Source organism: Aythya marila (genome assembly GCF_965140915.1).
Source record: "Aythya marila genome assembly, chromosome: 2".
Lineage (NCBI taxonomy): Eukaryota > Metazoa > Chordata > Aves > Anseriformes > Anatidae > Aythya > Aythya marila.
In genome coordinates, this window is record NC_139043.1 from 44,508,466 (window position 1) to 44,532,254 (window position 23,789).

The following is a 23,789-nucleotide window of genomic DNA, read 5'->3' on the forward strand; positions in this document are numbered from 1 at the left end:
CCGCTTGTTTTACTGTGTCCTCACCAGGCTCCTTGGGCACTTTTGAGGGGGTATTTTACTGTTGCAAGAAGCAAAGGGAAAGTAAACACCTGGAGGGAGTTAGGAGGGATACTTTATGCCTGCTGCTGAGGAAAAGGGGGAACTTGGGGGGACGGTGAAAGCCTCCTCCCTCCCTGAGGAGCCAGCGGGAGGCACGGCGATGGCTGTGAGGGAGAAGCAGCCTCCGGCCATGGCCGTGCGGGGAGGAGCCGCTTCTGGCCGGGGAGGGGGCACCGTGTGCGGGGCGGGAGCCGCCTCAGGCGGGCCGGGGGCGGGGGAAGCACCGCTCCTCCCTGCCTGCCCTCCATCCCGGCTCGCCGCGGTGAGTGCAGGGGACGGAGAGGGGAAAGGGGGCTCGGCGCCGCCGGCGGCATCGCTCCCTCCCCGCGCCCCCTGTGGGGGCGGCCGCCATGTCGCGGCGGGTGATGGGGGGCGGTCGAGGGGGGGGGGGGATAATTAGAAAGCCTTTTGCTTGCCGCAGCTGCCCGAAGGGCTGTGAGTCCCGCTGACTCACACGGGAGTCGTTTAGGCCTCGCTGTTTTGCCCAATTGAGGCAAAAATAAGGCAAAAAACGAGCGGGGGAGGTGGGAGCTGCTTGCAGAAGGGTGTGTGTGGGGGGGTCTGCCACGCCGGCACCTTGGTGTCGGAGCACCCGCAGTGTCCTGCCAAATCGTGCCTCCTTCTTGTTTATTAAATCTTTTTCCTGAAACATGCCATAAAGGAGTTTTCAGGGAGCCCCATAGCATCTTTTTTGGCAAGGACTTGGTACCAGGGACTCCAAGCCTGGTAGCTAAAGCTCCATTTGTTTAAAAGTATGCTGTTGGGAAATGCAGCAGCAAAACTCGTGAAGGATATAAATATTTCTTTAAAAGCCTCTGCCTTTTAAGCAAAAGCTTGTCGGGTTACCAGATGGAGTTAGAAATTATTTCTTACGTGTTCTTTATCACCTGTTGCTCTTCAAACAACTAGAAGGGGCAATAAAAGCTTACACTAATAAGTCAAAGCGTAAAGGGGGGGGGGGGGAAATCACTGAAAGGTGCTGATCTCAGTGACCCCAAAACCACAAGAATTGTAATGGATTTACACTAGTGTGATGTTAATGTATGGCTCCCAAGACATGTATTGATATTCTGTAGCATTGATTATGATAGTTGTAAATGGGAGTATGATTAATGGGTTTTAACTCATGGATACAGATTATCATTTTAAGATCAGTACAGGGACTCTCTGCAACCTCAAGAAATGCACAATTTGTGCTATAAAAATAAAGGGTGTTTTTCCTTACCTCTGGGAAATAAATGAATTACATCACTTCTTGTCAAAACATGCAGACTTTCCATGTAGTATACATGCCCATTTGCTTCTAACATCTGCACGGTTTTACTGTTCTCATACCCCGTAAAATAGTTAAGTGTCTTTTAAAGGTGAGGTTTCAATCAGAAACAACTCTGAAATTAACGCTGTGTGGAAATAAGTTCTTGTGTATTTGCTATGTTCAAAAAAGTTATGGCACGGATGAAATAAGATGTGGATAAGCAGTCTGTTTTCTGTTTCTCCCAGTGGTAGCAAGTACTTGAGTTTGGACTGGCCTGACTGAGTCAAGATTACAGCAATTAATGAAAAAGCATGCCAGGATCTCCAGTTCTCCCTTTGCTGTAACGACCCTGCACTGGGATGGTGAGCACTGTAGGACAGCTTTTCTCAGGAGACAAAGCTGACTTGAAGACTCAAAGGGCTCAGATTTTCTTGTGAAAGGGGGCACTGTTTTCGTAGAGCCACCTCCTAAGAGTAACCACACTTTGAATACTACAAAATAGTCGTTTTGATAACTACAGAAGAAACTTTCTATTGACTGAGTTTTTCAGGTCTTTAGAAATACACTTGTCTGGTCTTAAATTAGCTGCTTCAAAGGACAGCTCCTAATTAATTTGTTCCTTGTATTGGCTTTGCTGCTTCTTCCTACACAATCTCCTTGGGAGCAGCGAGCTCAATAAGGAGTTAATTATTAAGTTTACCCAAATGTGGAATTCTTTTTAGCTACTCTTTAAGACCCTTCAGCCCCTCTATACACAGCATTTACATTGAGTAAGACTTTTTTGTGATAAATGTTGCTCCTACCAGTAAAACAGAGTATTCTTCGCTGCCAGAGGACTTGCGGCACTGGAAATTGAACAGGCACAGCGGTTTTGTTAGAAGGAAAGCAGGCAATCTTCGAGAAAAGAGGATATGAGAAGGGCAGGGCCAGGAAATATAACTATATATGCTTGTGCAATGCCGAGAGTTTAAACAGAGGGAAGTCAGAAGAGCCACTAAATAAAAGTGCCAATACCTTTTCTCGGAAGCTATCGGCACTGCTGCAGGTTATTGACATAAAACTTTGCTGTGAGCACTGATACTTCTGCTGTATCTCTTACTATGACGAATTTCATTTCCCTTTTTCATTTCCCTCTTTATTCCTGGCCTGATCCCCATCTTGCTTCCTCTTTGTTACTCTCAGTTTTGCAGGCCTGTGATAAGCAGCCCTTGCTAGTGTTGCTGTTGCTTCTCACATCACTTCAGTCCCCACTGATGCTTCATTTGGCCAAGACTGTCTTCTGTCTCATTTGCTTTTGCAATTGATGGGTGAGCACTCTGCTCTCTGGCTCCTTTTAATTCCTGATAGTCTGTTTTCTGTCCTCTCCACTCGGCTGAAGCTGTTCTCAAAGAGGCTCACTTAATTTCCTCTACAGTATCATTGGCAGCCTCTCGAGTAAACCTTTATTTTTTCTTTTTCCCAGCAGGAACAAGAAGCCCATTCTGTTCCCAGATACAAAGCTTTGCCCCATATGTGTCTGTCTCCTTGTCCCCCTATACCAGGCTCCTGCTTTGCCCAGGTATCACTGTTCTTGCCTCTCTCCCTTCCTTCTTAGGTGGTCTGCTGGTTCAGGTGCTTTACAGAGCAGGCAAATCTTTCTGTTCCTCCCCGTGTCTGTGCCCTTTGTACAAACCTCAGTGCTCATCTTCAGCTGTTGCTGTTAGCATCTCTGTTAGATCTCTCTTTATCGTAACTTAGCGATACCTTAAAAAGGACTGTAAGAAGCTCAGGGTGGCTTTTAGAAACGATTTCATTCATTAGGCCTTTCAGAAATGGAATGGCTGTTAAATGAGGCAGCAGTTCTCAACAGAGGATGTTTTTAGACCTTAGTGCACGGAGGTGCCCCCACATGAATGTATGCCTCAGCCTTTTCTTCCAGCATCCCCACGACTGATGCACGGGAATTGGATCCAGCAGCTGGAGTGCCTGAGATAAGAAAGAAAACATTGTACATGCTCTGTGGTCTAGCAAGTGGTTGCTTTCAACATAGATTTCTAAGCCACATAAGCGTTTACCTTTAAACATGCTAGCTGTGTAAGCCAGCATTATAAAGCTAACAGAACCTTGTAAGGGGAGACTCAGTATGTTGTAACCCTGTGATCCATCACTCAAAGAGGCCATTGTAAAGCACCGTGGAAGCTGGGACTCTTTCCAGAAGGAGATGATAGACTTGCAGATAAGTCTGATACCTCATAGTGTCAGCACGTTGGTCTCCTGCTTCAAAAACCCTGAAGCTAGCGAAGCAGAACTGTGCATGTCCGAGTCCTGTGGAGAGTTTTTCTGAAAAACTAAGCACATTCCCACACTGACAAGGACCTGTAGGTGCTGCTGCACCTAAACCAGCTACTGTAAAACATTTATGTGTTTGCTTTAGTCTGGGTAGGACCCGAAGTTTCCTCATGTAGCCGATCCACTTTGTTACAAACATGCAGGTACCTGCCTTGCTATTAGCTGCCTGTGCCAGGAGATAGGGCTGTTCTAACTTCAGGCGCTCAGCTCTTCATCTGACGTGACATTTTCTTTGTCTGGGGATGGTGGAAATTTTCCATTTTTCTTATAAAAGATACCGGTGAAAGTTACTGTTTTCTCCAATACTGAATATCTTTTTTTTTTCTTTTTTTTCTTTCTTTTTTTTTTAATCCTGAAGTTAATATTACTACAGAAAATATCACTGAGTACGTCATTGTGCGCGGATTTAATATTGCCAGCTGTATCTTCCCCGTTCTGCCTTTGTGCTTTTTCTCTCTTTCTCCCCTGCTGCTTGCCTTCACCTTAAATGCTTTTCTGAATCCTCTCGTTTCTTCACTGTCTTGCAGCATCCATATGCCAACCCCTTCCAACAGCAACTGTGTTCTCTGCTGACATAGACTCACTCAAATGGGGAGCACGCATGTTTCAGACCATCTGAACTTTCCATGTTTTCCATGTTTTTGTCTTTTTTTTTTTAAAAAAAAACTTCTTTATGGATGGATCTGAAAGAGTAAAGACAATATTTCTCTTTATTTTGTACCCGTGGCAGCACTTGGTCCAGTGTTACGGGCTCCTGGACGTTTGCCTTAGCCCTCCCAAACTAGGAAGAAAACGTGCTTTAGGATAAGGTGGTCCTAGAGCAACCAAAGCAAGCAGGAGATGTTGGGTGGGTGCAGTGGCTTGAAAGAAAAGTGCTAGTGTCTGTGTTGCCTGTGTTTTAGAGGCAACTCGATCTCTTTAACTTGCAAAAGCTCTGGAGGAAACGATGTTTTCAACATTTGTTTGGTCTCGGTGATGGAGTTCAGTTCTGAAATGAGTTTTCTTAAAGGAAGGGATGTGCCTGCGTGGCTCCTAGGCAGCGGGGTGACTCAGGAGTCAGCCACTCGATCCGCTGGGTCATGCGCGTGGTGCACTGCAGGGCTGAGTTGTCTGAGCAGATGCAGTCACTCACTCGTGGTCGGAAAGCCAGCTAGCTCACTGGGTCACGTCGCATTTGGCTGAAAGAGCTCTGCCGTTTTGGGGTTGGCTGCGACCCCAGACAGTTGTGCCGGGGATGTGCTTTGCTTTCCTTCAGCCAGGGCTGTCGGAGAGTTCACAAAGCTTCACTTCTGAGGACAGTCGCCCTCCTGGCAAAATTTTACACAGAGGCTTTCGTTGCGACCGAAGACAAAGGGAATTGCTAGTAGAAATTAATTCCTCCTACAGAATTAATTGCTACGAAATAGAATTTGATTCCCCTTTATTTCCTTGTCGAGCTGCTTTTGGACAGATGCCCTGCTTTGTCTGTTGAAACACGAAAAGCTAATAAAAATATTCAATTATGCACGAGGAATGGGCAGTTAAAGCAGATGCAAGCGTTGTTGTTTGAGGCAAGCTGCACCGTAGTATTTATATTACAGGGGAGACTGCCTGCAGCAGTTTTTGGTTTGTTTCTTTTCCAAAAGCTGAATAAATGTCTGGAAGTACACGAGGAAGATAACAGGGTGTGGGTTTTTTTTGGGATAAAGTTGTCAGTGGTGTTTTGCAGAGGCTGGAATTACTCTGTGATGGCTACCTGCAGGATGTATCTGCACAGGATAGCGTTTACATTGAGGCTCTGTGCAATTCCTTTTACAGGCTCGGTAACGTGAAGGACAGATCGCCCGTTTCCCTGAAGCTAACCCCGAGCTGACTCCTCACTGCAGACCGCCAGCTTGCCGAAGATGAGGCTAGACGGAGCAGCTTCTTGCTGTCTCGACTATGGAAGGCCAACTTTGTGCTAACTGGGAGATTTCCTTGGAAAAACCTCCAGCAGCAAGCCCGCCATCCTGCATTGCTTTGCTGAAGATCTACCGAGAGCTTCTGGTCAGTAAGATCCGAAACACGCAGTGTTTGATTGACAACTTGCTTTACAATGAGTACTTCTCCACCGAGGACGCCGAGATTGTTGTTCAGTTTCCAACTCAAGCAGACAAGGTATTGTTTTCATTTCACTAGCCAACCTGAACTTTCTGTTACTTTCTACTTTACTGTTGGGTTTTATGGGCTTTATGTCTTTCCCAATCTTTGTTATTTTGGAGACTCCCCACCCCGTTCCTTCTGGACAAGCATCTCCACCACATCTCTTTCCAGCCCTGCTGGCACTGCTCGTAAGCCTGCTGGCAGCTGCCAAAATGAGCAGGTTGGTAATTGCTGCTCTGTGTCCCCAGCTGCAGCTTTGTCCTCGGATAAAGAGGTGGCCACCGTGGCTGTCAGTGCAGCTTGCTGCACAAGAGCCTTCATTATAATGTAAAGTATTTTAAGGAAAATTTACTTTAGGAAATGTTTGGACATGGTAAATGTTTGTGAAACTGATATATCCTGGCACGTTGGGGTTTGGAATTCATCTGTGGGCATCAGGAGGAAAAATTAATTCCTGTTCTTTTGATAGGAGAAAATCATCAGGTGTGCACAGTTGCTCTGTGAGTCGTGACCCAACACAAACTCCTCATTCCCCGACCAGTTGTGCAGCTTCAGAATAGTGTCACAATTAGGGGCAGGCAAACCGTAAAGAATTCAGAGAGCTTGGACTTGCCTAACAGTGCAGATTTTCATAAAATAATCGTTCTTGCTGGCGAGCTGAGACGCTAACACAGTGCTCACTGTGTGCAAGGTCAAAGCTGAATAAATGCACACTGTACCATCATCCCCTTTTCTTTTTGTTCAGCATAATATACATGCTTGTTGTAAAAAAGCTGAGGGGGAGGCTGTGCCCCAGGACTCTAAGCAGAGACAGGGAGCAGGCCACAACAGTAAGTGAACTGGACTCTGTGGGAGCTTGTCTGGAAGGGTTAAAGTTGTTTTTCAGAGCACACAAAATGTCAAAAAAAATACCATGATTTTGCTGTGTCCCGTGTAACTCGCCCTGCTTTACTCACACAAGGCCATAGTCTCTCGAAACCCCTTGCTTGAACTGAATTCTTGATTCATTCTCAGCAAGAAGAGGATCCAAACATTCAAACTGAACCCCAAAAGGATTGCTCTGTCCTGAGGAGGATTCGGTACTGGGGTTGCCTTGTGCTGGTTGCACAGAGATCAGGCTCTGGTTTGCCTTTGGAAGGATTCACCTTGAGCTGCTCCAGACACTGTTTGGTAGCCATTAGCTTCAGCAACAGTTGCAGGCAACAAGTAAATTGTACAGAGATAGCTTGCTGTAGTGAGTTGCTGTGCTAAAAGAAGGAATTGCAGGTTTTTTGGATCTGCATTAAGATCCAGAGAGAGATTCTGCCTGCCCCACTCTGGTTCTAGCAGGAGCCAGAGGTAAATCTAAAAGTGACCGGAAAATCTACAAATAAGAGAAATTAATTTAGGGCACTGAGAAAACCCCTCCATCTTTTTTGTTTTAACCAGCCTGGGGTTTAAAATATACTCAGCCAGGCTGGGCTAATCCTTTAGTTTCCCTGTTGAGGAGAAGTATTTATCCACGCTGTTTGTTGGTTTTTTTTTTAGCATATGATTTAGCTAAAAGTTGGGACCTTAATCTGCAGAGCTGACTTTCTTGCAACATCCCAATACAGACAGAAAGTGAGGGTTTTGATGGTTGAAATTCAGAGGTAGATTTTGAATTCAAGTTCTTTAAGCACCAGTTTTGATTTCAGGATCTTGTCCCAGTCCAAAAGGGATCCTAAAGCAGCCCAGCAGTACAACAGTCATCACTATGCATCACCGATCTTCCACGTGTTGTTTCTTCAGGTTCGCAAAATCCTAGACTTGGTCCAAAGCAAGGGAGAAGAAGTTTCGGAATATTTCATCCGTGTCCTACAGAAAGTCACTGATGCTTACTATGAACTTCAGCCTTGGCTGGATGAAATAGCTTATGAGCCTTCGGAGAATATTTGTAGCAGACCTGTGGTAAATACAGATCCAGGTAAGGCCGTGCATCCATATCCCTTTTGTTAGACCTGCCCCACTGTGTATAAATACAAGTATGACTTTGCCTCTATCAGCAGTAAAGCTTCTCTTGCAATAAAAACCCAGTGCAACATTGCACAATTTTAATTTTCTGTGTCCTAACAAAGCCTAAAAAAGGTCTTTTGAGATGCCTGCTTTCTAAAGGACGTGCTTTCATGCGTTTGCAATAATAAAAATTACCAAACAAGTTAGGAAAGAATCACCACCTACCCAATAGAAGTAACAAGTAGAATATAAACAGAGGGAAAAGGCAGATGCCAAAACCAATCTGTGACCAAAACCCCCTGCCTTTGCAGAGACAAATCTTTAACAAAGGTTCAAGGGCTTGACTTTGAGTCTCAGCTGAAAGACGGAAGCCTCGTAATGCAGTGCGGTGTCTTGAAGTCAGTACTGGTTTTCAGGAGATGGTGACTTACTCGTTACCTCTTTCATTAGCAAGGTCATTAGCAAATCTCTGATTTTTCCAAGAGACTAATGATGGCAGCCCAAATCCATAGCATCAGTCTGCCAAAGAACTGATTTTACAGAAGAATTATTTTAACTTACTGCCCCTCACAGCTCCCACAGAGGCGGGTGATCATACGCAACGGGCTTTTTAATAACACTTCCCTGTCTTTTCAGTTAGCAGGTATTGCCAGAAGCTCAGATATGAGCTGGGACGAGACTCCAAGTTCGTTATGTCGTATGCTCAGAGGGAAGAGATGCTGCTTGAAGAAACTTACTCTAACAGCGTTATGGAGCTGGTCAGTTTTACCAACGAGAGCCTAGGTGAAGTGTGTCAATTAGAAGCCCTTTTTGACGATGCAGTCGGGCTAATTAATGAAGACGGAGAGACGATTTATGTCTTTGGCGATGCAGGAATTGGAAAATCGATCTTGCTGCAGAAGATACAAAGCCTGTGGGCCAGGAAACAGTTGGACATAGGGGCCAAATTTTTCTTCCGTTTCCGATGTAGGATGTTTAGTTGCTTTAAGGAAGACGAAGCCGTGTGTTTGAAAGACTTGCTCTTCAAATATAATTGCTACCCAGACCAGGACCCCGCGGAGGTGTTCCGTCACATCTTGCAGTTCCCTCATACGGTTCTTTTCACCTTCGATGGCTTTGATGAGATCTATTCCAACTTCGATCTCAGCAGCGTTCCCGAGATGTGTTCACCCGACGAGCCCAGCCACCCCCTGGTGCTGCTGGTAAGCCTGCTCCGAGGAAAGCTTCTGAAGGGATCCAAGAAAGTTCTTACGGCACGGACGGGAACTGAGATCCAAAGGAACATCATTAGGAAGAAAGTCTTGCTCCGTGGCTTCTCCAGCAGTAACCTGAAGGAATACACTGCCATGTTTTTCAAAGACGAGGGGCAGCGAGCACTGGTGTTGAACCAGCTGGAAGCCAACCCCAATCTCTGCAGTTTGTGCTCGGTGCCTTTATTTTGCTGGATTATCTTTAAATGCTACGAACACTTCCGCTCCATGTATGACAGCCACGAACTGCCAGACTGTTCTGTTACGTTGACAGACGTGTTTCTGCTCATGATTGAGGTCCACCTGAACCGGTCTCTGAAAACAAGTTTGCTGAAGAGCAACACCAGGAGTCAAGCAGAGATGTTCAAGGCAAGAAAGGAAACCCTGCTAGCCTTGGGTAAAATTGCCTACAGAGGGATGGGGAACTCCTTCTTCATCTTCGAGCAGGAGGAGGTCACGGCAGCAAACATCTCTGAAGAAGATTTGCAGCTGGGTTTTCTCAGGACAGTCAAAGGTTATACCGGCTGTGACAGTCAGTCCACTTATGAGTTCTTGCACTTAACCCTTCAGTCTTTTTTCACAGCTTTGTTCCTGGTTATCGAAGAGAGAGCGGGCACCAAGGAGATACTGCAGTTTTTCAACGAATGCTCTTCCACGGAGACTGCCCAGCCTACTTGCCTTCACATCCCTTGGCTGAAGAAACAGCTGGCAGGGGAGGATCCTTTCCGAAACAACGAGCACTTCCATTTCACCAACCTTTTTCTCTGTGGCCTGCTTTCCAGATCCAAGCAGAAGCTCTTCAGGCATTTAGTTTTGCCTGCGGTCATTAAGCGGAAGAGAAAGACCCTCATCACCTACCTCGGGGAGAGCATGAAATCCCACCTGAAGGGCCTTACTCGGTCCAGGCTCCTAAACTACAATCAGATTCAGGTCCAGCCAAACTTTGTCTGGATGCTGAGGTGCCTTTATGAGACTCAGAGCGAGAAGGTGGGGAAGCTGGCTGCCAAACGCATGCACGCCAACTACATCAAGCTGACGTACTGCAATGCCTACTCCGCTGACTGCAGCGCCATTTCCTTTGTCGTGCACCACCTCCAGAAGCGCCTGGCTCTGGATCTGGACAACAACAACATCAACGACTATGGAATAAAGCAGCTGCTGCCCTGTTTCAGCAAGCTTGCCGTGATCAGGTAGGAGTTTGTACGAGCTGGTTCCTCCTCAGCCTTCATTCCACTGGCAGCGGGGCTGGAGGAGGTGATCTTCAAAGTGGAGAAGCAGAATTCTCACTGCTGCTGGAAATTAAAGAGCAGTTGGCCTTCAAAGCAGAAACCAAACCCTGGAAATAGCCCCACGCAGCATGATTTGGATTAGAGGTTTGATTACCCCCAGCTCTGCCACTTTCAGGTCTCATGAAATATTTGTTCAGTCAGTGGCAGGAGCAGGGGTGAGTGAATTTGGGAACTCGAACAGAAAAGGTGGTAAGAAGTCCTTAGAAGCCAGGACTGTTTACATCTCTAGGTTTAGGTAGCTCTATCACAAACTTTTTTTTCTCAGAAGAGGATTTTTATAGGAGAAGGTGCTTAAGGGAGATGAAAGGAAACAGAAATTCTTCCTCTTTTATCTGAAGATTGCCTGAGCCCGTCTCTGCCCTTGGACATACAGGGTGAGAGCGAATCTGCCATTCACAGTAACCCACGACCAAATGCTGCGAATGTCTTGCTTTTACATCCTGCCAAAGCATCTGGCTTTCACAGAATAAAAGCTAACATGCAGTACTTCATGAAAGGAGGTGGCTGAAGTGTTAGTTGTGGGATTTCCCTGAGGTGGTGTGGAGGGAGGACATGAGCTGCTGTGATCGGGGCAAACTCATTCCACCTCTAACATCACAGGCCGTGTTGTTCCACCTGCTGAGGTTGTGAAATGTAGCCAGGCCTTATTTGTCCAAATAGTCAGGTGAAGAAAAACAGGAACTTGAAGTATTTATTTTTTGAAGCTCCTTCAGCCTCACGAGATTTTATTTTATTTTTAACAAATGGATTGATAACTCTTGCTTGGCTTTGCTCTGCCTTTATTTTTTTCCCCTCTATAAATCTTCTAGAACTAGATCAAAGCAAGTGATGCTCAGGGGGAGCTCAGCGCTGTCCGCAGCACCACACCAGACTTTTAGGCACCCACCTTGTTGTCTTGGTGGCTTTTCTGATGTTGGGACTTCTCCTGTCCTACAGAACTCGGTCATTAGAAATTAAAGGTTTCCAAGAGCTTAACGATTCATCAGAATTGGAATGTCTCACAGGAACACGTCCCTTTAGCAACAGTGAAAAAGCTTCAGGAGTTTTAAAAAAATACATATATTTTCATTCTGTGAGTGACTGACGTTGATTTGTTTTGCGTGTAATTGGGCCAATAAATTGGAAGCATCTAGCATGCCTCTGGGACTGCGGTTCCATTTCCTGGCCAGAGCTTTTCACAACCTTTAGTCAGTGGAGCCTGAAAGTGCTGTGCCTTTCCAGACGCCTGGCTTTAACTAGGTACCCAGAGAGAAGGTTGCAAGAGTGGGCTGGAAAGCTTGTTGTTGCTCGTGTCAAGGGGAATTTCTGCAATCACTAAGCACGGGAAGAAGATGAGGTGTTTGTCTCTGGTTTCTGACTTACCGCTTTTTATGGTTTTCAGGCCTATGGGCAGCTTCCAGAACGCTGCCTTGGTGTTCGGGGGCTTTTTGTTTTCTTTTGTTTCTGAAGTGAACCATGTAAAACTGAGTTCACATCTGCCTTAATTGATTTTAATAGAACTTATTTGATTATTGATTTAAGAACCTATTGAAATGTCAGAGGGGACTGCACAGACCTCCAGTCATCCCTTAACTCATGGGGGATGAAGACATGTAATCCCTGTTGATTCAAACTCTCTTTTCTTTCCTCTCATCCCAGGCTCAGTGTAAATCAAATCACAGATCATGGAGTCAGGATATTATACGAAGAACTCTCCAAGTACAAAATTGTGACTTTCTTGGGGTACGTACCAACCGGGAGCACGAGGTATTGATACTGGAAAATAAAACTGCAGTGCTGACACAGCATTGGTGGGGTGGGAACCAAAGACACCTCCTTTTTTAACATATAAAGTAGCATTTTTTTAAAAACTTTAATTCTTAATCAAGTTAAAGCTGGTAGGCCTGTTAGCTCTGGCTTCCCACTCTTGGATAAGAGGCTAAATGAAAATGATTTTTTGAGAAGTGAGCGTGGATACCAAGAATTACCTCCTTGTTCCAGTGCCTTACTGTAAGTACATCTGCTCAGGTATCTGATCTTCAGTAATATTTGCAAGGGGATTTTATGACATTTTAAAAAATGAAAATACATTCTGCTGGTGTTTTCTTTTTCTTCAGACTTATGTGGTGTTATTTCCGTACTGACACGGGAATAAAGGGAAGATTTATTTGCTTGAGGAGACCGTGCATTTAAAAAATTATATACATATTTTTCCATGATTTACAGCCTGGTCTCTTGTATTTTATATCTAGCCCTTCACAGTATTAACTGTGTATCAAAATAGAAATACAAGCAATTGTGCATGTGTACAGGGCCGTACAAAAAAGATTGATGCTCTGTGTGCTTTATAAAACATGCAGGTTGTAAATATTAAAGTAACAGCAGGAATAACCCATTTTTGCCAATGTGATTTTTCTTTAAGCTTATACAACAATCAAATCACTGATGTTGGAGCCAAATATGTTGCGAAACTCATTGAGGAGTGCTCAAGCCTTGAATATGTTAAGTAAGTGGGGCTTTTTTTTTCCCTTTATACTTGTACAGCATCATAATTAAGGTAAAGCAACTTGAAAAGGGAGGTAGAGTGAAAAAAGGCAAAAATCCTGTTGCAAGTAAAATATAATTTTGGTTGCATTTATGTATTTTTTTTTTACAGTAGTCTAGCAGTGAGTGGCAGCAGGTGAAACTTTTTACTTAAATCCAGTTTGAACACTTGAGTGAGGTGCACAAACCTTGCTGGCCATTGCAATGGGTGAATTCACCTGCATTTAGCACCAGGCTTCTTTATACCCAGCCTCTTATGGGCCTTTGGAGTCATACCTCAATGCTGGAATTACCCAAATTCACTTGGGAAGTTGTTCCCTTTAATTCCTGGAACTTCTCCACATAACTGTCTGGCCATGCACAGCACTGATTTGACATAAAGGTAAACCATTAACCAATGGTTTAATTATGACCGCAGCAGAAAATAGAGGTACCTACAGCAGTGCCAGCTGCTGGTATGAAGGCAGCAACCCACAGCCAGCGGTTGTTGGGTTCTAGGCTTTGTTCTGCCACTAACTGGCTATGAAACCCCACACAAGCCACATACTTCCCACTTGAAATACTTGCAGATTTTTGAAGGCCAAGAGCTCTCCATTTTTTTTCACTGCTCTAACAGAGTGATTTGTTTATTTCATCTTCTCACTTCCACCAAAAAAACCTGTTGGAAGACAGTTTCTGTCAGGCTACCTAGTAATCCCAGAGTTTGTTTTGGGATAGAATGCATATTCGTGTGCCTGAAGTCAGTCAGCCAAACCAGTTTTCATTTATGTAAATTCAGTGGCTCGAGGGGTTTGGGGGGTTGGTTTGCTCTTTACAGCAATGTGCATACAATCGAGACTTGCCTCTTTCTTGAACTGCAGCCATGTGATGCTCCCACACAAGCCAAGGAAAGAAAAGGTGTTCCAGCAGCACCAGCCACTGACCAGTGCTGGACTGGCCTGTGCCACCACCTGTAGCCTGTGCTCGGAACAGAAAAACCTAAAATTATTAGTCTTCTCTCGAGCTACACTACCAAGAACTGCTCTGCTCCCTCTGGCATCGTGCTGCATGTAATTCGTGTACTCTGCAGCAACAATTGATGCTATGAGTTAGATTAAAAACCAGGCAGGGAGCCTTGTCTTGGGGACCAGTTCCTAAGCCTCGTTTCTGACACACAGAGCACCAAAATCAAGACACTACCCAGAAATATGTCATATTAGGAGGGCCAACATACAAAGTATGTCTTCCTTTAATCGAAGGTCAAATGCCTGCAGGATTTTTTACTCCGGGTTAATCTTTGATAACTGTAACTAGCCTCCAGAGTTAATTAGCCTTAAATGCTTGTATTGCTTCATGAGCTGGTGTTCTGACAGCTGTAGTGTTGTCAGCGAGGTACCTCATCAATTCACGTGTTTTGTGCAGAATAGGAGCAAACAAAATAACTAGCGAAGGAGGGAAGTGCCTCGCCCAGGCCATCCAGAAGAGCAAGACAATGTTTGAAATTGGGTAAGTTCAGTGCTTAGGAGGAATGCTCAGGGCTTGGTCTTGGCAAGGTGTTCATAAATCCCTTAGGATTTCTTCTTTCATTCTTACCTTCCCTCCTTCTCCCATTTCCTGTCTCCCTCCAGCTGCAGACCAAACTGGTGCAGAAGCACAGCCACATTTTCTATTTTAAAAAAATGGTTTTATGACTATTGGCGATGTACCTAGTTATTGAGTGTCAAGGTTAAGGTTGTCAAACACTCTGTGCCAAGTCCTGATAAATTTGTGAGCTCTGAGAATAAAAAGGAACTCCTCCTCATCCTTCTGTCCTGGACTGGAGAGCCCCCTGTTACTGGAGAGAGGTCTTAATGTCCTCTAAACCTTTGATCCCTGTCCTCTTAGGAGAGATGCTAGACTTGAGGGGTTGTTTTTTTCCCTCTGGCAAATCCCAGTTTTTCTTTTCACTCTGCAGGACAATGTTCTTCTTAGGATCTAATACTCAAATACATGGAATTAAAACTTTTGTTTGGCCACCGTAACAAATGTGAAAGTCAGATTTGAACAATCAGATTTCGGGCTTTATTTTTGAGAAGGAAATTCTAGGGAACTTACTGGAAGTGGCTGTGTGTAGATACCACAAAATTCGATTGATTTTAAGAGCTGCCAACTAATTACCCATCAAGCTGAGTGTAGCTCTGAGTCATCAAGACATGAGATCTGTGAAAAAAACATTGTAACTCAGCAGAGGCTCTTTCAAGCCTGAGAATACCCGGTGAATTGTCAAAGCCCTCGGTCTGCGTGGCAAGGATTTGACCAGATATTGCTGCTGAACGTCGATCAGAGCTGTGCAGCTTTTGCCACGTTACTTTGAGCTGTGTTACACCCAGTCCGTGCCCCACAGCTAAAGGAAAACTGCAGCAGGGGGACCTACAGCAAATGCTGAGGATTTAGGGCTTTGTCTATGTGTCACAGCAGCTCGCTGCACAGATCACAAAACTCCTTGACCCCACAAGGGTACAGGGCTGCGGAGGGTTTGCCCAGCACAGCAAGCTGATCCCAAAAGCATTGGCACTGCAGCAGGCTGTCTCCTGCGCTGTGGCCTGAGGGAACTGGTGAGTCAGAGAGGCTGATGGCGTGGTGTGCAGGGAGTGGAACATGCCCGGCTCGGTGGGGATGGCTCGTGCCAGCTTTCTTGCAAGCCTCAAAGCCTGGGAGGTGGTGGTAGGGGGAGGGAGAGGGAGAGAAATGGAGAGAACGCGATGCTGAGGGGCAGCAGGGCAACACGCCTGATATCTCCTGGTTTCCTGTCTTCACCAGCATGTGGGGTAATCACGTCGGAGACGAAGGCGCCAAGGCGTTCGCAGAGGCCCTGAGGAACCACCCCACCTTAACAAACGTGAGGTAAAACCCCAGCCCAGCTCGACGCAGCGCTGGCTCTCCCACCACGCTTGGAAGCGTTGGTGATCCTTGCTATTTGTCTCCCATTTCCACTGGCCTCTCTGCGAGGAAACACATGAGGCTTCTTGGTTTCCCCACAAGGTGGCACATGGCACCGGTTTCTTCCCAAATGCAGCGCTCGGGGAGTTTGGGGATCTCCTGAGAGCTTGCTGCTGCCACTTCAGATGCAGGGATCTCGGAGCTGGTGGCCTGTCCTCCTTTCTGCCAGCTTATAGCTGGCCTTAAAAAATTCAAAGCCAAGCAGGTGCAGTGACCTAGATACATTTAAACTTAAAAGCTGTCTGAAATAGCCATCTCCCCCTCATTGCAGAATCCAGCCAGGTGCATCAGACTTGAAAGCAAACAGTTTGAGCCTGAATCACAGCTGGGCTACACCTGGGATGCTCGGACAGGAACAAATATGCTGCTGAATGTGCCTGCAAAAATAAGGAGGGGTAACTGCAAGCCACAGCCAGGCTTTGCTGGCACCCGTGCAGGGTGAATCTGCTGCTCTGCAGCGTCCTTGCACTGGGGCTCCCTTCTTATCTCCCACTGCTTCATCTTGGTTCATGATTTGAATGCACAGCTAGCACCAGCTCACTGTGGTAGCTTGATGCAAAGGTTAAGAGAAGATGGTGCCTGCTACATCAGCTCACGTCAGCACATTTGCCATTTTTAGGCCCAGTCATGAGGGACTGAGAGTACACAGTCTCAGCAGAAGTTAGCAGGGGCTCATGCTAGCACATATTTGTGCCATTGCCCCGTTTCATCCCCTTTCTGCCTTTTTTTTCTTTTTTTTTTTTCCGAGGCCTTGCGCTATTTTCAAGCTCTGGCCTAGCTTCTGAGGCTGGAAATGCTTTTTGAACCCTCAAAGCCTGAAGCGTAAGTTTTAACCGGATGATGTTGCCGACGTCTATTCAAAGAAGGAAGGGCAGACTCAGAAATGTTTGTGGTCTGTAATGGAAAGCATGCATTTACAAGCTCCTCTCTCCCTGCACAACAGCAGGTATTGTGTTTAGGAGTCAAAACACACCACGCCAGGATACTCATTAGTGTTTGGCAGCGGCGGGGTCGGGTAATGCTGGCTGGTTCTGAAGCCTTTGTGTCTGTTTGCTTCACAGTCTCGCGTTCAACGGCATCACGTCAGAGGGAGGCAAAAGTATTGCTGAAGCCATGCAGCACAACGACTCCGTGAAAATCTTCTGGTGAGCAACAGCGTGCTCTGCTTCTCCTCTTCCTTCTCCAGAGAAAGCCACAGCCTAGTTTTACTTCCTCCGATCCCATCTGCGCCTCCTGCTCTCCCTTCTCCCATCCCCTGTATCTTGCTACCCTTTGGAAGAGCGTGGACATGAGGAGCAGCTTTCCTGCTTGGAGGAGCACTGCCACACTTCCCGTGTGCACGCTGAGTTCTTTATGTCACCCGTTAACTTTAGAAAGGTTGGTTGGGTTTTGACTTAAGGCATAAGAAGTCTCCTATTAGTGTCTCTGCAGACTGCTGCCTGAAAGCAGTGATTTAACCCATCTGCCTCTGGTTTTGTCATGCCCAGTATTGAGTTTGGGCTTCTCAGTTCCCCTTGTGGCTACCTGCAGTTCTGGTCTGTGCTTATTTCTACTCCCTCCACCTTTCCTTCCCCATTTTCTCTCACTTCTTCATCCTCACAGGTTTTGCACCTCGTCAGTGCTGTCTCTACCTCTCCACCTTTTTCCGCCACAGCTCACGTACTTTGTATTCACCTTAACATCATGAGAGAATAGCATTAGATAGATCATTGCTCCGAGAAGTGAAGATCTCTAATATTCTTGTCCCTTTTACCCCAGGGCTTCTCTTCAGCATGTCTGTGGTCCAGACTTTAGAAATTGCTCAGGGCAGGAACAGCACACGCCCCTTTGGCTGTCCAAAGCTAAGCCTCAGACGAGCTGGAAAAGCAGGGGGATGAAAAATAACAATAACATCTGAAGTGAACGTTTTCTCTCCCACTTAGGCTGACAAAAAATGAGCTGGATGATGAGGCAGCAATGAGTTTTGCAGAGATGCTGAAGGTCAACAAGAAACTGGTGCACTTATGGTGAGTTACATTCCACAGAGGCACAGGCTCTTTGGCAGTCACCGCATTAAAGCTTCACCTTCCAAGTCTATGTAGGTCACAGTAAGCTTTCTGTGCATGGTCTGGATGCAGCTGACTGCTTGTAGACAGTTTTAATAGAAAGCTAATAAAGCTGTGTCTAGCATCTAGAAACTACTTTCCTACAGGGAAAAATTGAAGCTATTTGTGTGTCCTGGTAACTTTCGAACCACCAGCTGATTTCGTTTCTCTTTAGCAGAGCATCACTGGCCTCCAACGTAAGTTTCAGAAATCTACAAGCAGACAGCTAGAATCAAATAACATTGTTATAATTCTTGCTATTTTGTCAGCACTGTCAAAGTAGCAAGCTCAACTCTGACTCCTCCACCAAGAAGCTACCTGACAGCCATTTACACCTCCCGCTTGCCTGGTGTTTTCTTGTAGGCTCTGTCACTGAGGCAAGACACTCAACCACGAGACACAAACCTCCAGGAAAGCAGAGGTTATGGTTTCTAGCAATCGCAAAGGGACTTGTTAAGCTTCTAAGAAAACACAGCACTGGCTGTCCTAATCCAGAGGTTCACAGGAATTTCTCCATGAATGGGGTTGGGCAGATGTGGGCTGTGAAACAAACAGCCATCTGTTCATCCCAAGTGGCCAAGAAAATGTAATAAACAGAGTCCCTTTGCAGACTTGCATAAAATCTTTGCTAAGCACCCTTCAGCATTCCCTGTATTAATCTTGGTTTGTGCCCCTTAGGAAGCGTGCTGATTGTCGGAGGGGCTGAGTGCTTGCAGCCTGTTGTGAAAGCAGTGCAAGTCCTGCTGCCCAGCACCCTGAAAATGAAAGAGGGGTGGGAAGGGCTGGATTTCTTGGTGCACAGCTGCAGATATGCTTCACTGGACGGTTCAGTTTGAGTCATGAGAAAACTTCCCAAAGCTCAGCGTTGTCAGAGGGTTTCTGCTTGTAGGCAAATTTATCTCCTGCCTGATTGGTTATGTCAATGGATACCTCCTGCTTCCTTCCTTCCCTCCATCCCTACAAGATCCTTCATTTCCTTCTGATTTTCAGCCTCATGAATCTTGTGGGATTCATTCAGGTAGCCACGTGAAGTGGTACAGCCATGGGGCACACCACGATAGACCGAAAGGTGAGTAGGGAATTAGGACAGGATGATGAGTAGTTTTATACTCATAAGTGAGCAAAATGCAACTTGTTAAGATCTTGCTGGTCCACACAGAGCGCAGCCATGTGCAGGCTTAAAAGGAAGGGATTGATGCTTCGGGCTCTGGTTCTGAAAGTGCACCTGTGGGGCATTTGAGCAGCACTGGGCACCATCCTGGATGGAAATTGCAGCCGTCTGCCTGTGGCAAGACTGACAACCCTGCTCCGTGATGTCAAGCTGAGCTTAGGCTCTGCATGTGCTATGAAATGGTTTGCATGCGAGTTTGACATGAAGCGCTTTCTTTTTAGGCTTATCCAGAATCAAATTACAGCCAGAGGGGTGAAGTACCTCAGCGAAGCTCTCAAGGAGAACACGGCGATTAAAGAAGTCTGGTAAAGATCCTCTCCTCAAAGGCTCACTTTGTAAACTTTCTTTCCCTTCAAAAACACATCTGGCATTCACTTTCCAGCCTTAAAAAATTTTTAAAAATCAAGTTTATGTGAGGCAGGGGCTGCAGATCCAGCTGCAGGTTTCACAGAGGTAAAAAGCCTCTGTCACTGAAACACTTCCCTGCGTGTTAGGAATGTCAAGAAGTTTTGGGAGTTCCTATCTGTCTATATCACCGACTCACCGAATGCATGTGTTTGCAGACTTAGGGTCTAAATTTCTAGACAAGTTTGCTTTTCATGACTTTTTTTTTTCAAACTTCTTAACGTGTTCACGCTCCTCAGGAGTTAAATCCCAACGCGCAGGAGATGGTTACATTTAATTAGCATTACTAATTTGCTTCATACAACTTGTGCTAGGATTTTTCTTCGGGCAGTGCTCCAGCCACCTGAAAAGTGCTAAGCTACAAGGAGATTAACTTTTTGTGTAAGATTTGCTTGTTTTAGATTAGGTAGGCATCACCCAGTCACGCGTGTGCATTATAAGGCACAAAGCCAAATACCACATTCCTTCCCTCACCTCAGGGAGCTCGGGAGTCAATAGAGTGGTGCTGGTTTTAGCACTGCTGCTCCCATATTATCGAACCTGAAATGTATTTTTAAAAATACATATTTGTTTTAGTGAAAGGACACTGGATTCTTGCTTGGAAAGACAATGACTCACTATCTGACTAGTGGCTTCCCCGGAGATGTGGAAAAGATGCTTTTTATTTTATTTTTTTTCAAAGGCCAGCATCAGCTGTCATCTACAAAGGAGGCCTCAATTCCCGCTTGAGTCATTCTGCATTTTCAAACCAGAGTCTGTCTTTTGATTCTTGCCTGGATTTTGAGAGGTGTTTGTTAGCCCTGATATTTCCATAAATCTCAGTGGCTTAATGGTATCCATCGTTTCTGAAAGCTGCACTTAGCAGGCTGCTTTTTTTCAGGGGCGTAAATATCAGCGTAGCCAGATTGGAAAATTTTCCCCTAAGTCATTTCAGATTAATAATGTCTGAGTACTTACGGGTTTTCTTCCTTTGCTGTCGTGGAAGACACAAAAGGCTGTGAAGATGAATTTAGGTGTTCTGTTTTTCTTTCTGAAGAAGTCGCCTTGCTCCTTGTGTGCTCAGTGGGAGCAGCAAGATGCAGTCAGCCTTTGGAGGCTGCTCCCACGCGCACACCCTTGGGAAGCACACGGCACTGCTGAGTTCTGATCTCTGCTCCAAAACCTTGGAGAAACAGAAGCCGGGCACAATCACTGCCTTGCTTTCACATCCCTTTTATTTTCCCTCTCCAACAGCTTGAACGGGAACCTGATAAGCCAAGAAGAAGCCAAAGCTTTTGAAAACGAAGAGCGGATCATTTGCTTCTGAGTGAGGACTTTGCCATTTCGACGAGCTTCGTGTTACAAAGACTGCTCCTACACTTGGACTGCAGAGTTTATAAAGGCATAAACCAGCAGTACTCGTGGCAGGAGAGAGAGACACGAGTAGCTGCGTTTTTATGAACAAGCTGCCCTCCCTCGGCTCCATCCCTTACCCTGCTCGCTATTCTTAATCCTTTCGGTGAGTGGGAAGTTGCCTTGGTAAATAATTCATGTCCGTGTGGTGCTTTGAAGATGAAACACAAAGTGCTAACAGACCAAATCCGGGAGCAGCTAGATGGATTTGGGTAACTGGGTTCAGATTTATTCTGTACACTGATGTAAATAATCTCTAACTTATTTATACGCACGCGTACACGAGAAGGGGTGCAGGATGCCCAGGCTCCACAAGCTGACAGTATTATCTGCTTCATAGCTGCAAACAATGGTCTTACTGGAAACATAAGCTGGCTGTAAGAGTTGTGAGGTACTGAAGTTATCCACATGAATCTTTTTCTCCTGCCTAGAAACGAGGCCTTCATTTTCCCACTGGAAAACAGTGGTCGTAGACACCGTGTTTTGATAAACGTGAGATTCAGATTACCTTCAATAATCTTTTTTTTTTCCATATTGAAACCAATACGTGTTCTTTTACAGAAGCAGAAAACCTTCCTACCATCACTGTAGCATCATAACACTGGCAGTAAAACACTTCTGCATAAGATCTCCTGAGGGCTGCACAGATACTGCCACCTCCTGCTTTCACAGTGTTTGTTCTGGGGAGAGGGGCTGGAGATAAATGTGAAAAATTAATTAGCAGCCTGTTCATTGCCTTGGCTCTTGGCCTAGACACTGTGCTGGTGGCAATACACCAATATGACGTTGCCTCGCTTCGGGGGGGGTGACGGGACAATTGAAAACCAAGTGCGTCAAGTGGAAATCCCTTCTCCCAGCAACGTGTAAGCACAAAAAAGCACTGAGATTTGCTGGGAAACCTTCTATCCTATGCTTCAACTAGTGCAAAGCATGAGGCGAGGTGCTCGTAGCGATGATAAGGACCAGCAAGAAAACACTACCCCCTTCCAAAATAATTAGCGTTTAGAGAATGTTACTTTAGAAAGCCTTAAACAAAACCAGTTTACAGAGAAGCAGGGTGCTTGATATTTATTTTTGGTGCAAATTAGGCATTCTTCATAAGGGGAATCTCAAGTTCTACCTTACGCTGCATACAAAGAGTGGAAAATGGAGAAGCATGATCCAGCTTCCTTCTTTCTGCCATACTGTTGCCCCCCTAAAATTTTGAGAAATGTTTCTCCAGTTGCTGAATAAGCCACAAAACTTCTTGACTAACCAAAAAAAGGCTTTCTCTGTAGGTTTTCTCCTTTTCCTGCTTGGTAGCACACCTTTACCAGTCCTCAGTTCTGTCTGCTCTTTCCAGCTCCCTAACATATTTTACGACACTCATAAAGCTTTTCAACAATTCAGCATTTAAAAAAAAAAAAAAAAAAAAGATTAATAACAACCCAGTAATTATCTTTCAGTGACTTTTCCTCCCTGCCCGTGCTATCAGCACTGATTTTTTACAGGGAGACAGGCAGACGAAGCTTTCAGACTGTGCCAGAGGAAAGCCAGTGAATGATTTCCGCACCTGAGCCATTTGTTTACTGAAGCAAAAGGGCACAGTTACATACGAGCTGGATTTCAGTTGCAAAAACATCTGCCAAAACAAGGCCTTTAAAGCTTTCTCAGCCATTTCAACAAATCAGACACCCGTGTGCCTCGTCAAAATCTTGCTCGTGGTTTACCTTGCGAAGAGAGGAGACACTGGGGTGAGAAGGGCCTTCCCCAGAGCCCTCACTTGCCCGTGTTGCTTCCAGGTTGCTCCAATCATTGAATTATTCGCTCGTTTCCCGTGCCAGTCACACCCCCTGGTGTCAGCGGAGATTTCAGGTTGCAAGAGCTCTTCTGGGCTGGCCCGCAGGTCTGGGTCCAGCTGGGTCTGGCTCTGAGGGGTTTCCCTGCACCCCGCTCCCAAGTCACGTCACAGCTTTGGGATGCTGGGGCTGGCGGAACTGCTCATGGGGTGGCCCGAGTGTCCTACTTTGTTGGCACAGCACCGTGGGCTCCATTTCTTTCTTTGTAGTCTCACCAGGCTACTTGCAGAGAGCTTTTGATCAGCACCTTAGTGGTCTGCAGCAAAAGCCATGTTTACTGGGAGACAGACACCGCTGTAACCTTTTTAAGACTTGCTTGTAATTTGCGAAGACGTTCTCTGTATGCAGCGTTATGTTTTTTTCTACTTGTCTGCTGTGATAATAAACAGCTTTTTAAAGAACCCCACCAGGCTGCTGCAAGTTCTTTGGCCTTGCTGAAGCCGTGTCAAGCAGACACTTGGCCTGGGCTTCAGCCTGCACACAGGAGGCACAACGTAAGCAGCGGTGAAAGCCTCGTGAGCTGCAGAACTGGAGCTCGGGGACTGGCTTAAATGAAGTGTTCATGCCCCTGCTACCTGCCAGGCTCTTTAATGCTGAATTTAGCAGATGTGAATCCTGGCATGGGTGAATTTTGAAGAGCTTTCCTCCCAGTAAGCCACCGGGTCCCCCCTGGGCACGGGAGGAGACCCGTGGTGGGACTTTCTGGTCAGTGATGGAGCTGGTTTGAGGCAGACGGAGACTTTGTTCCTTTTCCTAGCATTTGAAGCCTGCTTAAAGGATCAGCCAGGAAGGGAGGGGAGGAGACAGACGCCTGGGTTAAAATTTAAACGCCTGTTCAAACAAAGAAATCTGTAACCAGGGTGAAAGGGAAAAGCAGGGCAGGAGCCTGGCACACAGCGTGGCTCAAAACACAGGGGGCTGAGCCTGGAGGGGCACCAAGCACCTGCAGCTCCCACCGCTGAGGGCCCTTCCTTTTAACATCTGCCTCCTCCCTCCCTTCTCTCGCCTTGAGGAGTGAGTCATCTTGAGACAACCAAGGATGGGCTTCATACAATTATTTATTTATCTCAACCCCCTCCTCCCAGCCCCCACGCCTCCCTGA

General features: G+C 46.0%; 1 protein-coding gene across 5 annotated transcripts; it reads left to right on the plus strand.

Annotated features, from left to right (window-relative positions):
• Nucleotides 1-328: 328 nt before the first annotated feature.
• NOD1 (nucleotide binding oligomerization domain containing 1) lies at nt 329-23,386 on the plus strand. 5 transcript variants are annotated; one of them, XM_082753066.1, is made up of 12 exons: nt 329-361; nt 5,480-5,818; nt 7,574-7,748; nt 8,414-10,217; nt 11,955-12,038; nt 12,718-12,801; nt 14,241-14,324; nt 15,618-15,701; nt 16,859-16,942; nt 17,720-17,803; nt 19,274-19,357; nt 20,691-23,386. In XM_082753066.1, the coding sequence occupies exons 2-12, from the start codon at nt 5,603-5,605 to the stop codon at nt 20,761-20,763; spliced, it is 2,856 nt and encodes a 951-aa protein (XP_082609192.1). In that variant the 5' UTR covers nt 329-361; nt 5,480-5,602; the 3' UTR covers nt 20,764-23,386. The 5 variants fall into 5 exon arrangements, 4 of the variants coding, with proteins under 4 accessions (XP_082609192.1, XP_082609190.1, XP_082609193.1 ...); XM_082753064.1 differs by lacking the exon at nt 329-361 and adding an exon at nt 1,599-1,716; XM_082753065.1 differs by lacking the exon at nt 329-361 and adding an exon at nt 2,822-2,912.
• The last annotated feature ends 403 nt before the right edge of the window (nt 23,387-23,789 follow it).

Bases quoted from the DNA above. Each gene is read 5' to 3' on its own strand.
- NOD1 (XM_082753066.1), top strand. From the start codon at position 5,603: ATGGAAGGCCAACTTTGTGCTAACTGGGAGATTTCCTTGGAAAAACCT. The intron at 7,749-8,413 runs GTAAGGCCGTGC...CTGTCTTTTCAG, and splicing joins TGTGGTAAATACAGATCCAG to TTAGCAGGTATTGCCAGAAG. The intron at 17,804-19,273 runs GTGAGTTACATT...CTTTCTTTTTAG, and splicing joins AAGAAACTGGTGCACTTATG to GCTTATCCAGAATCAAATTA.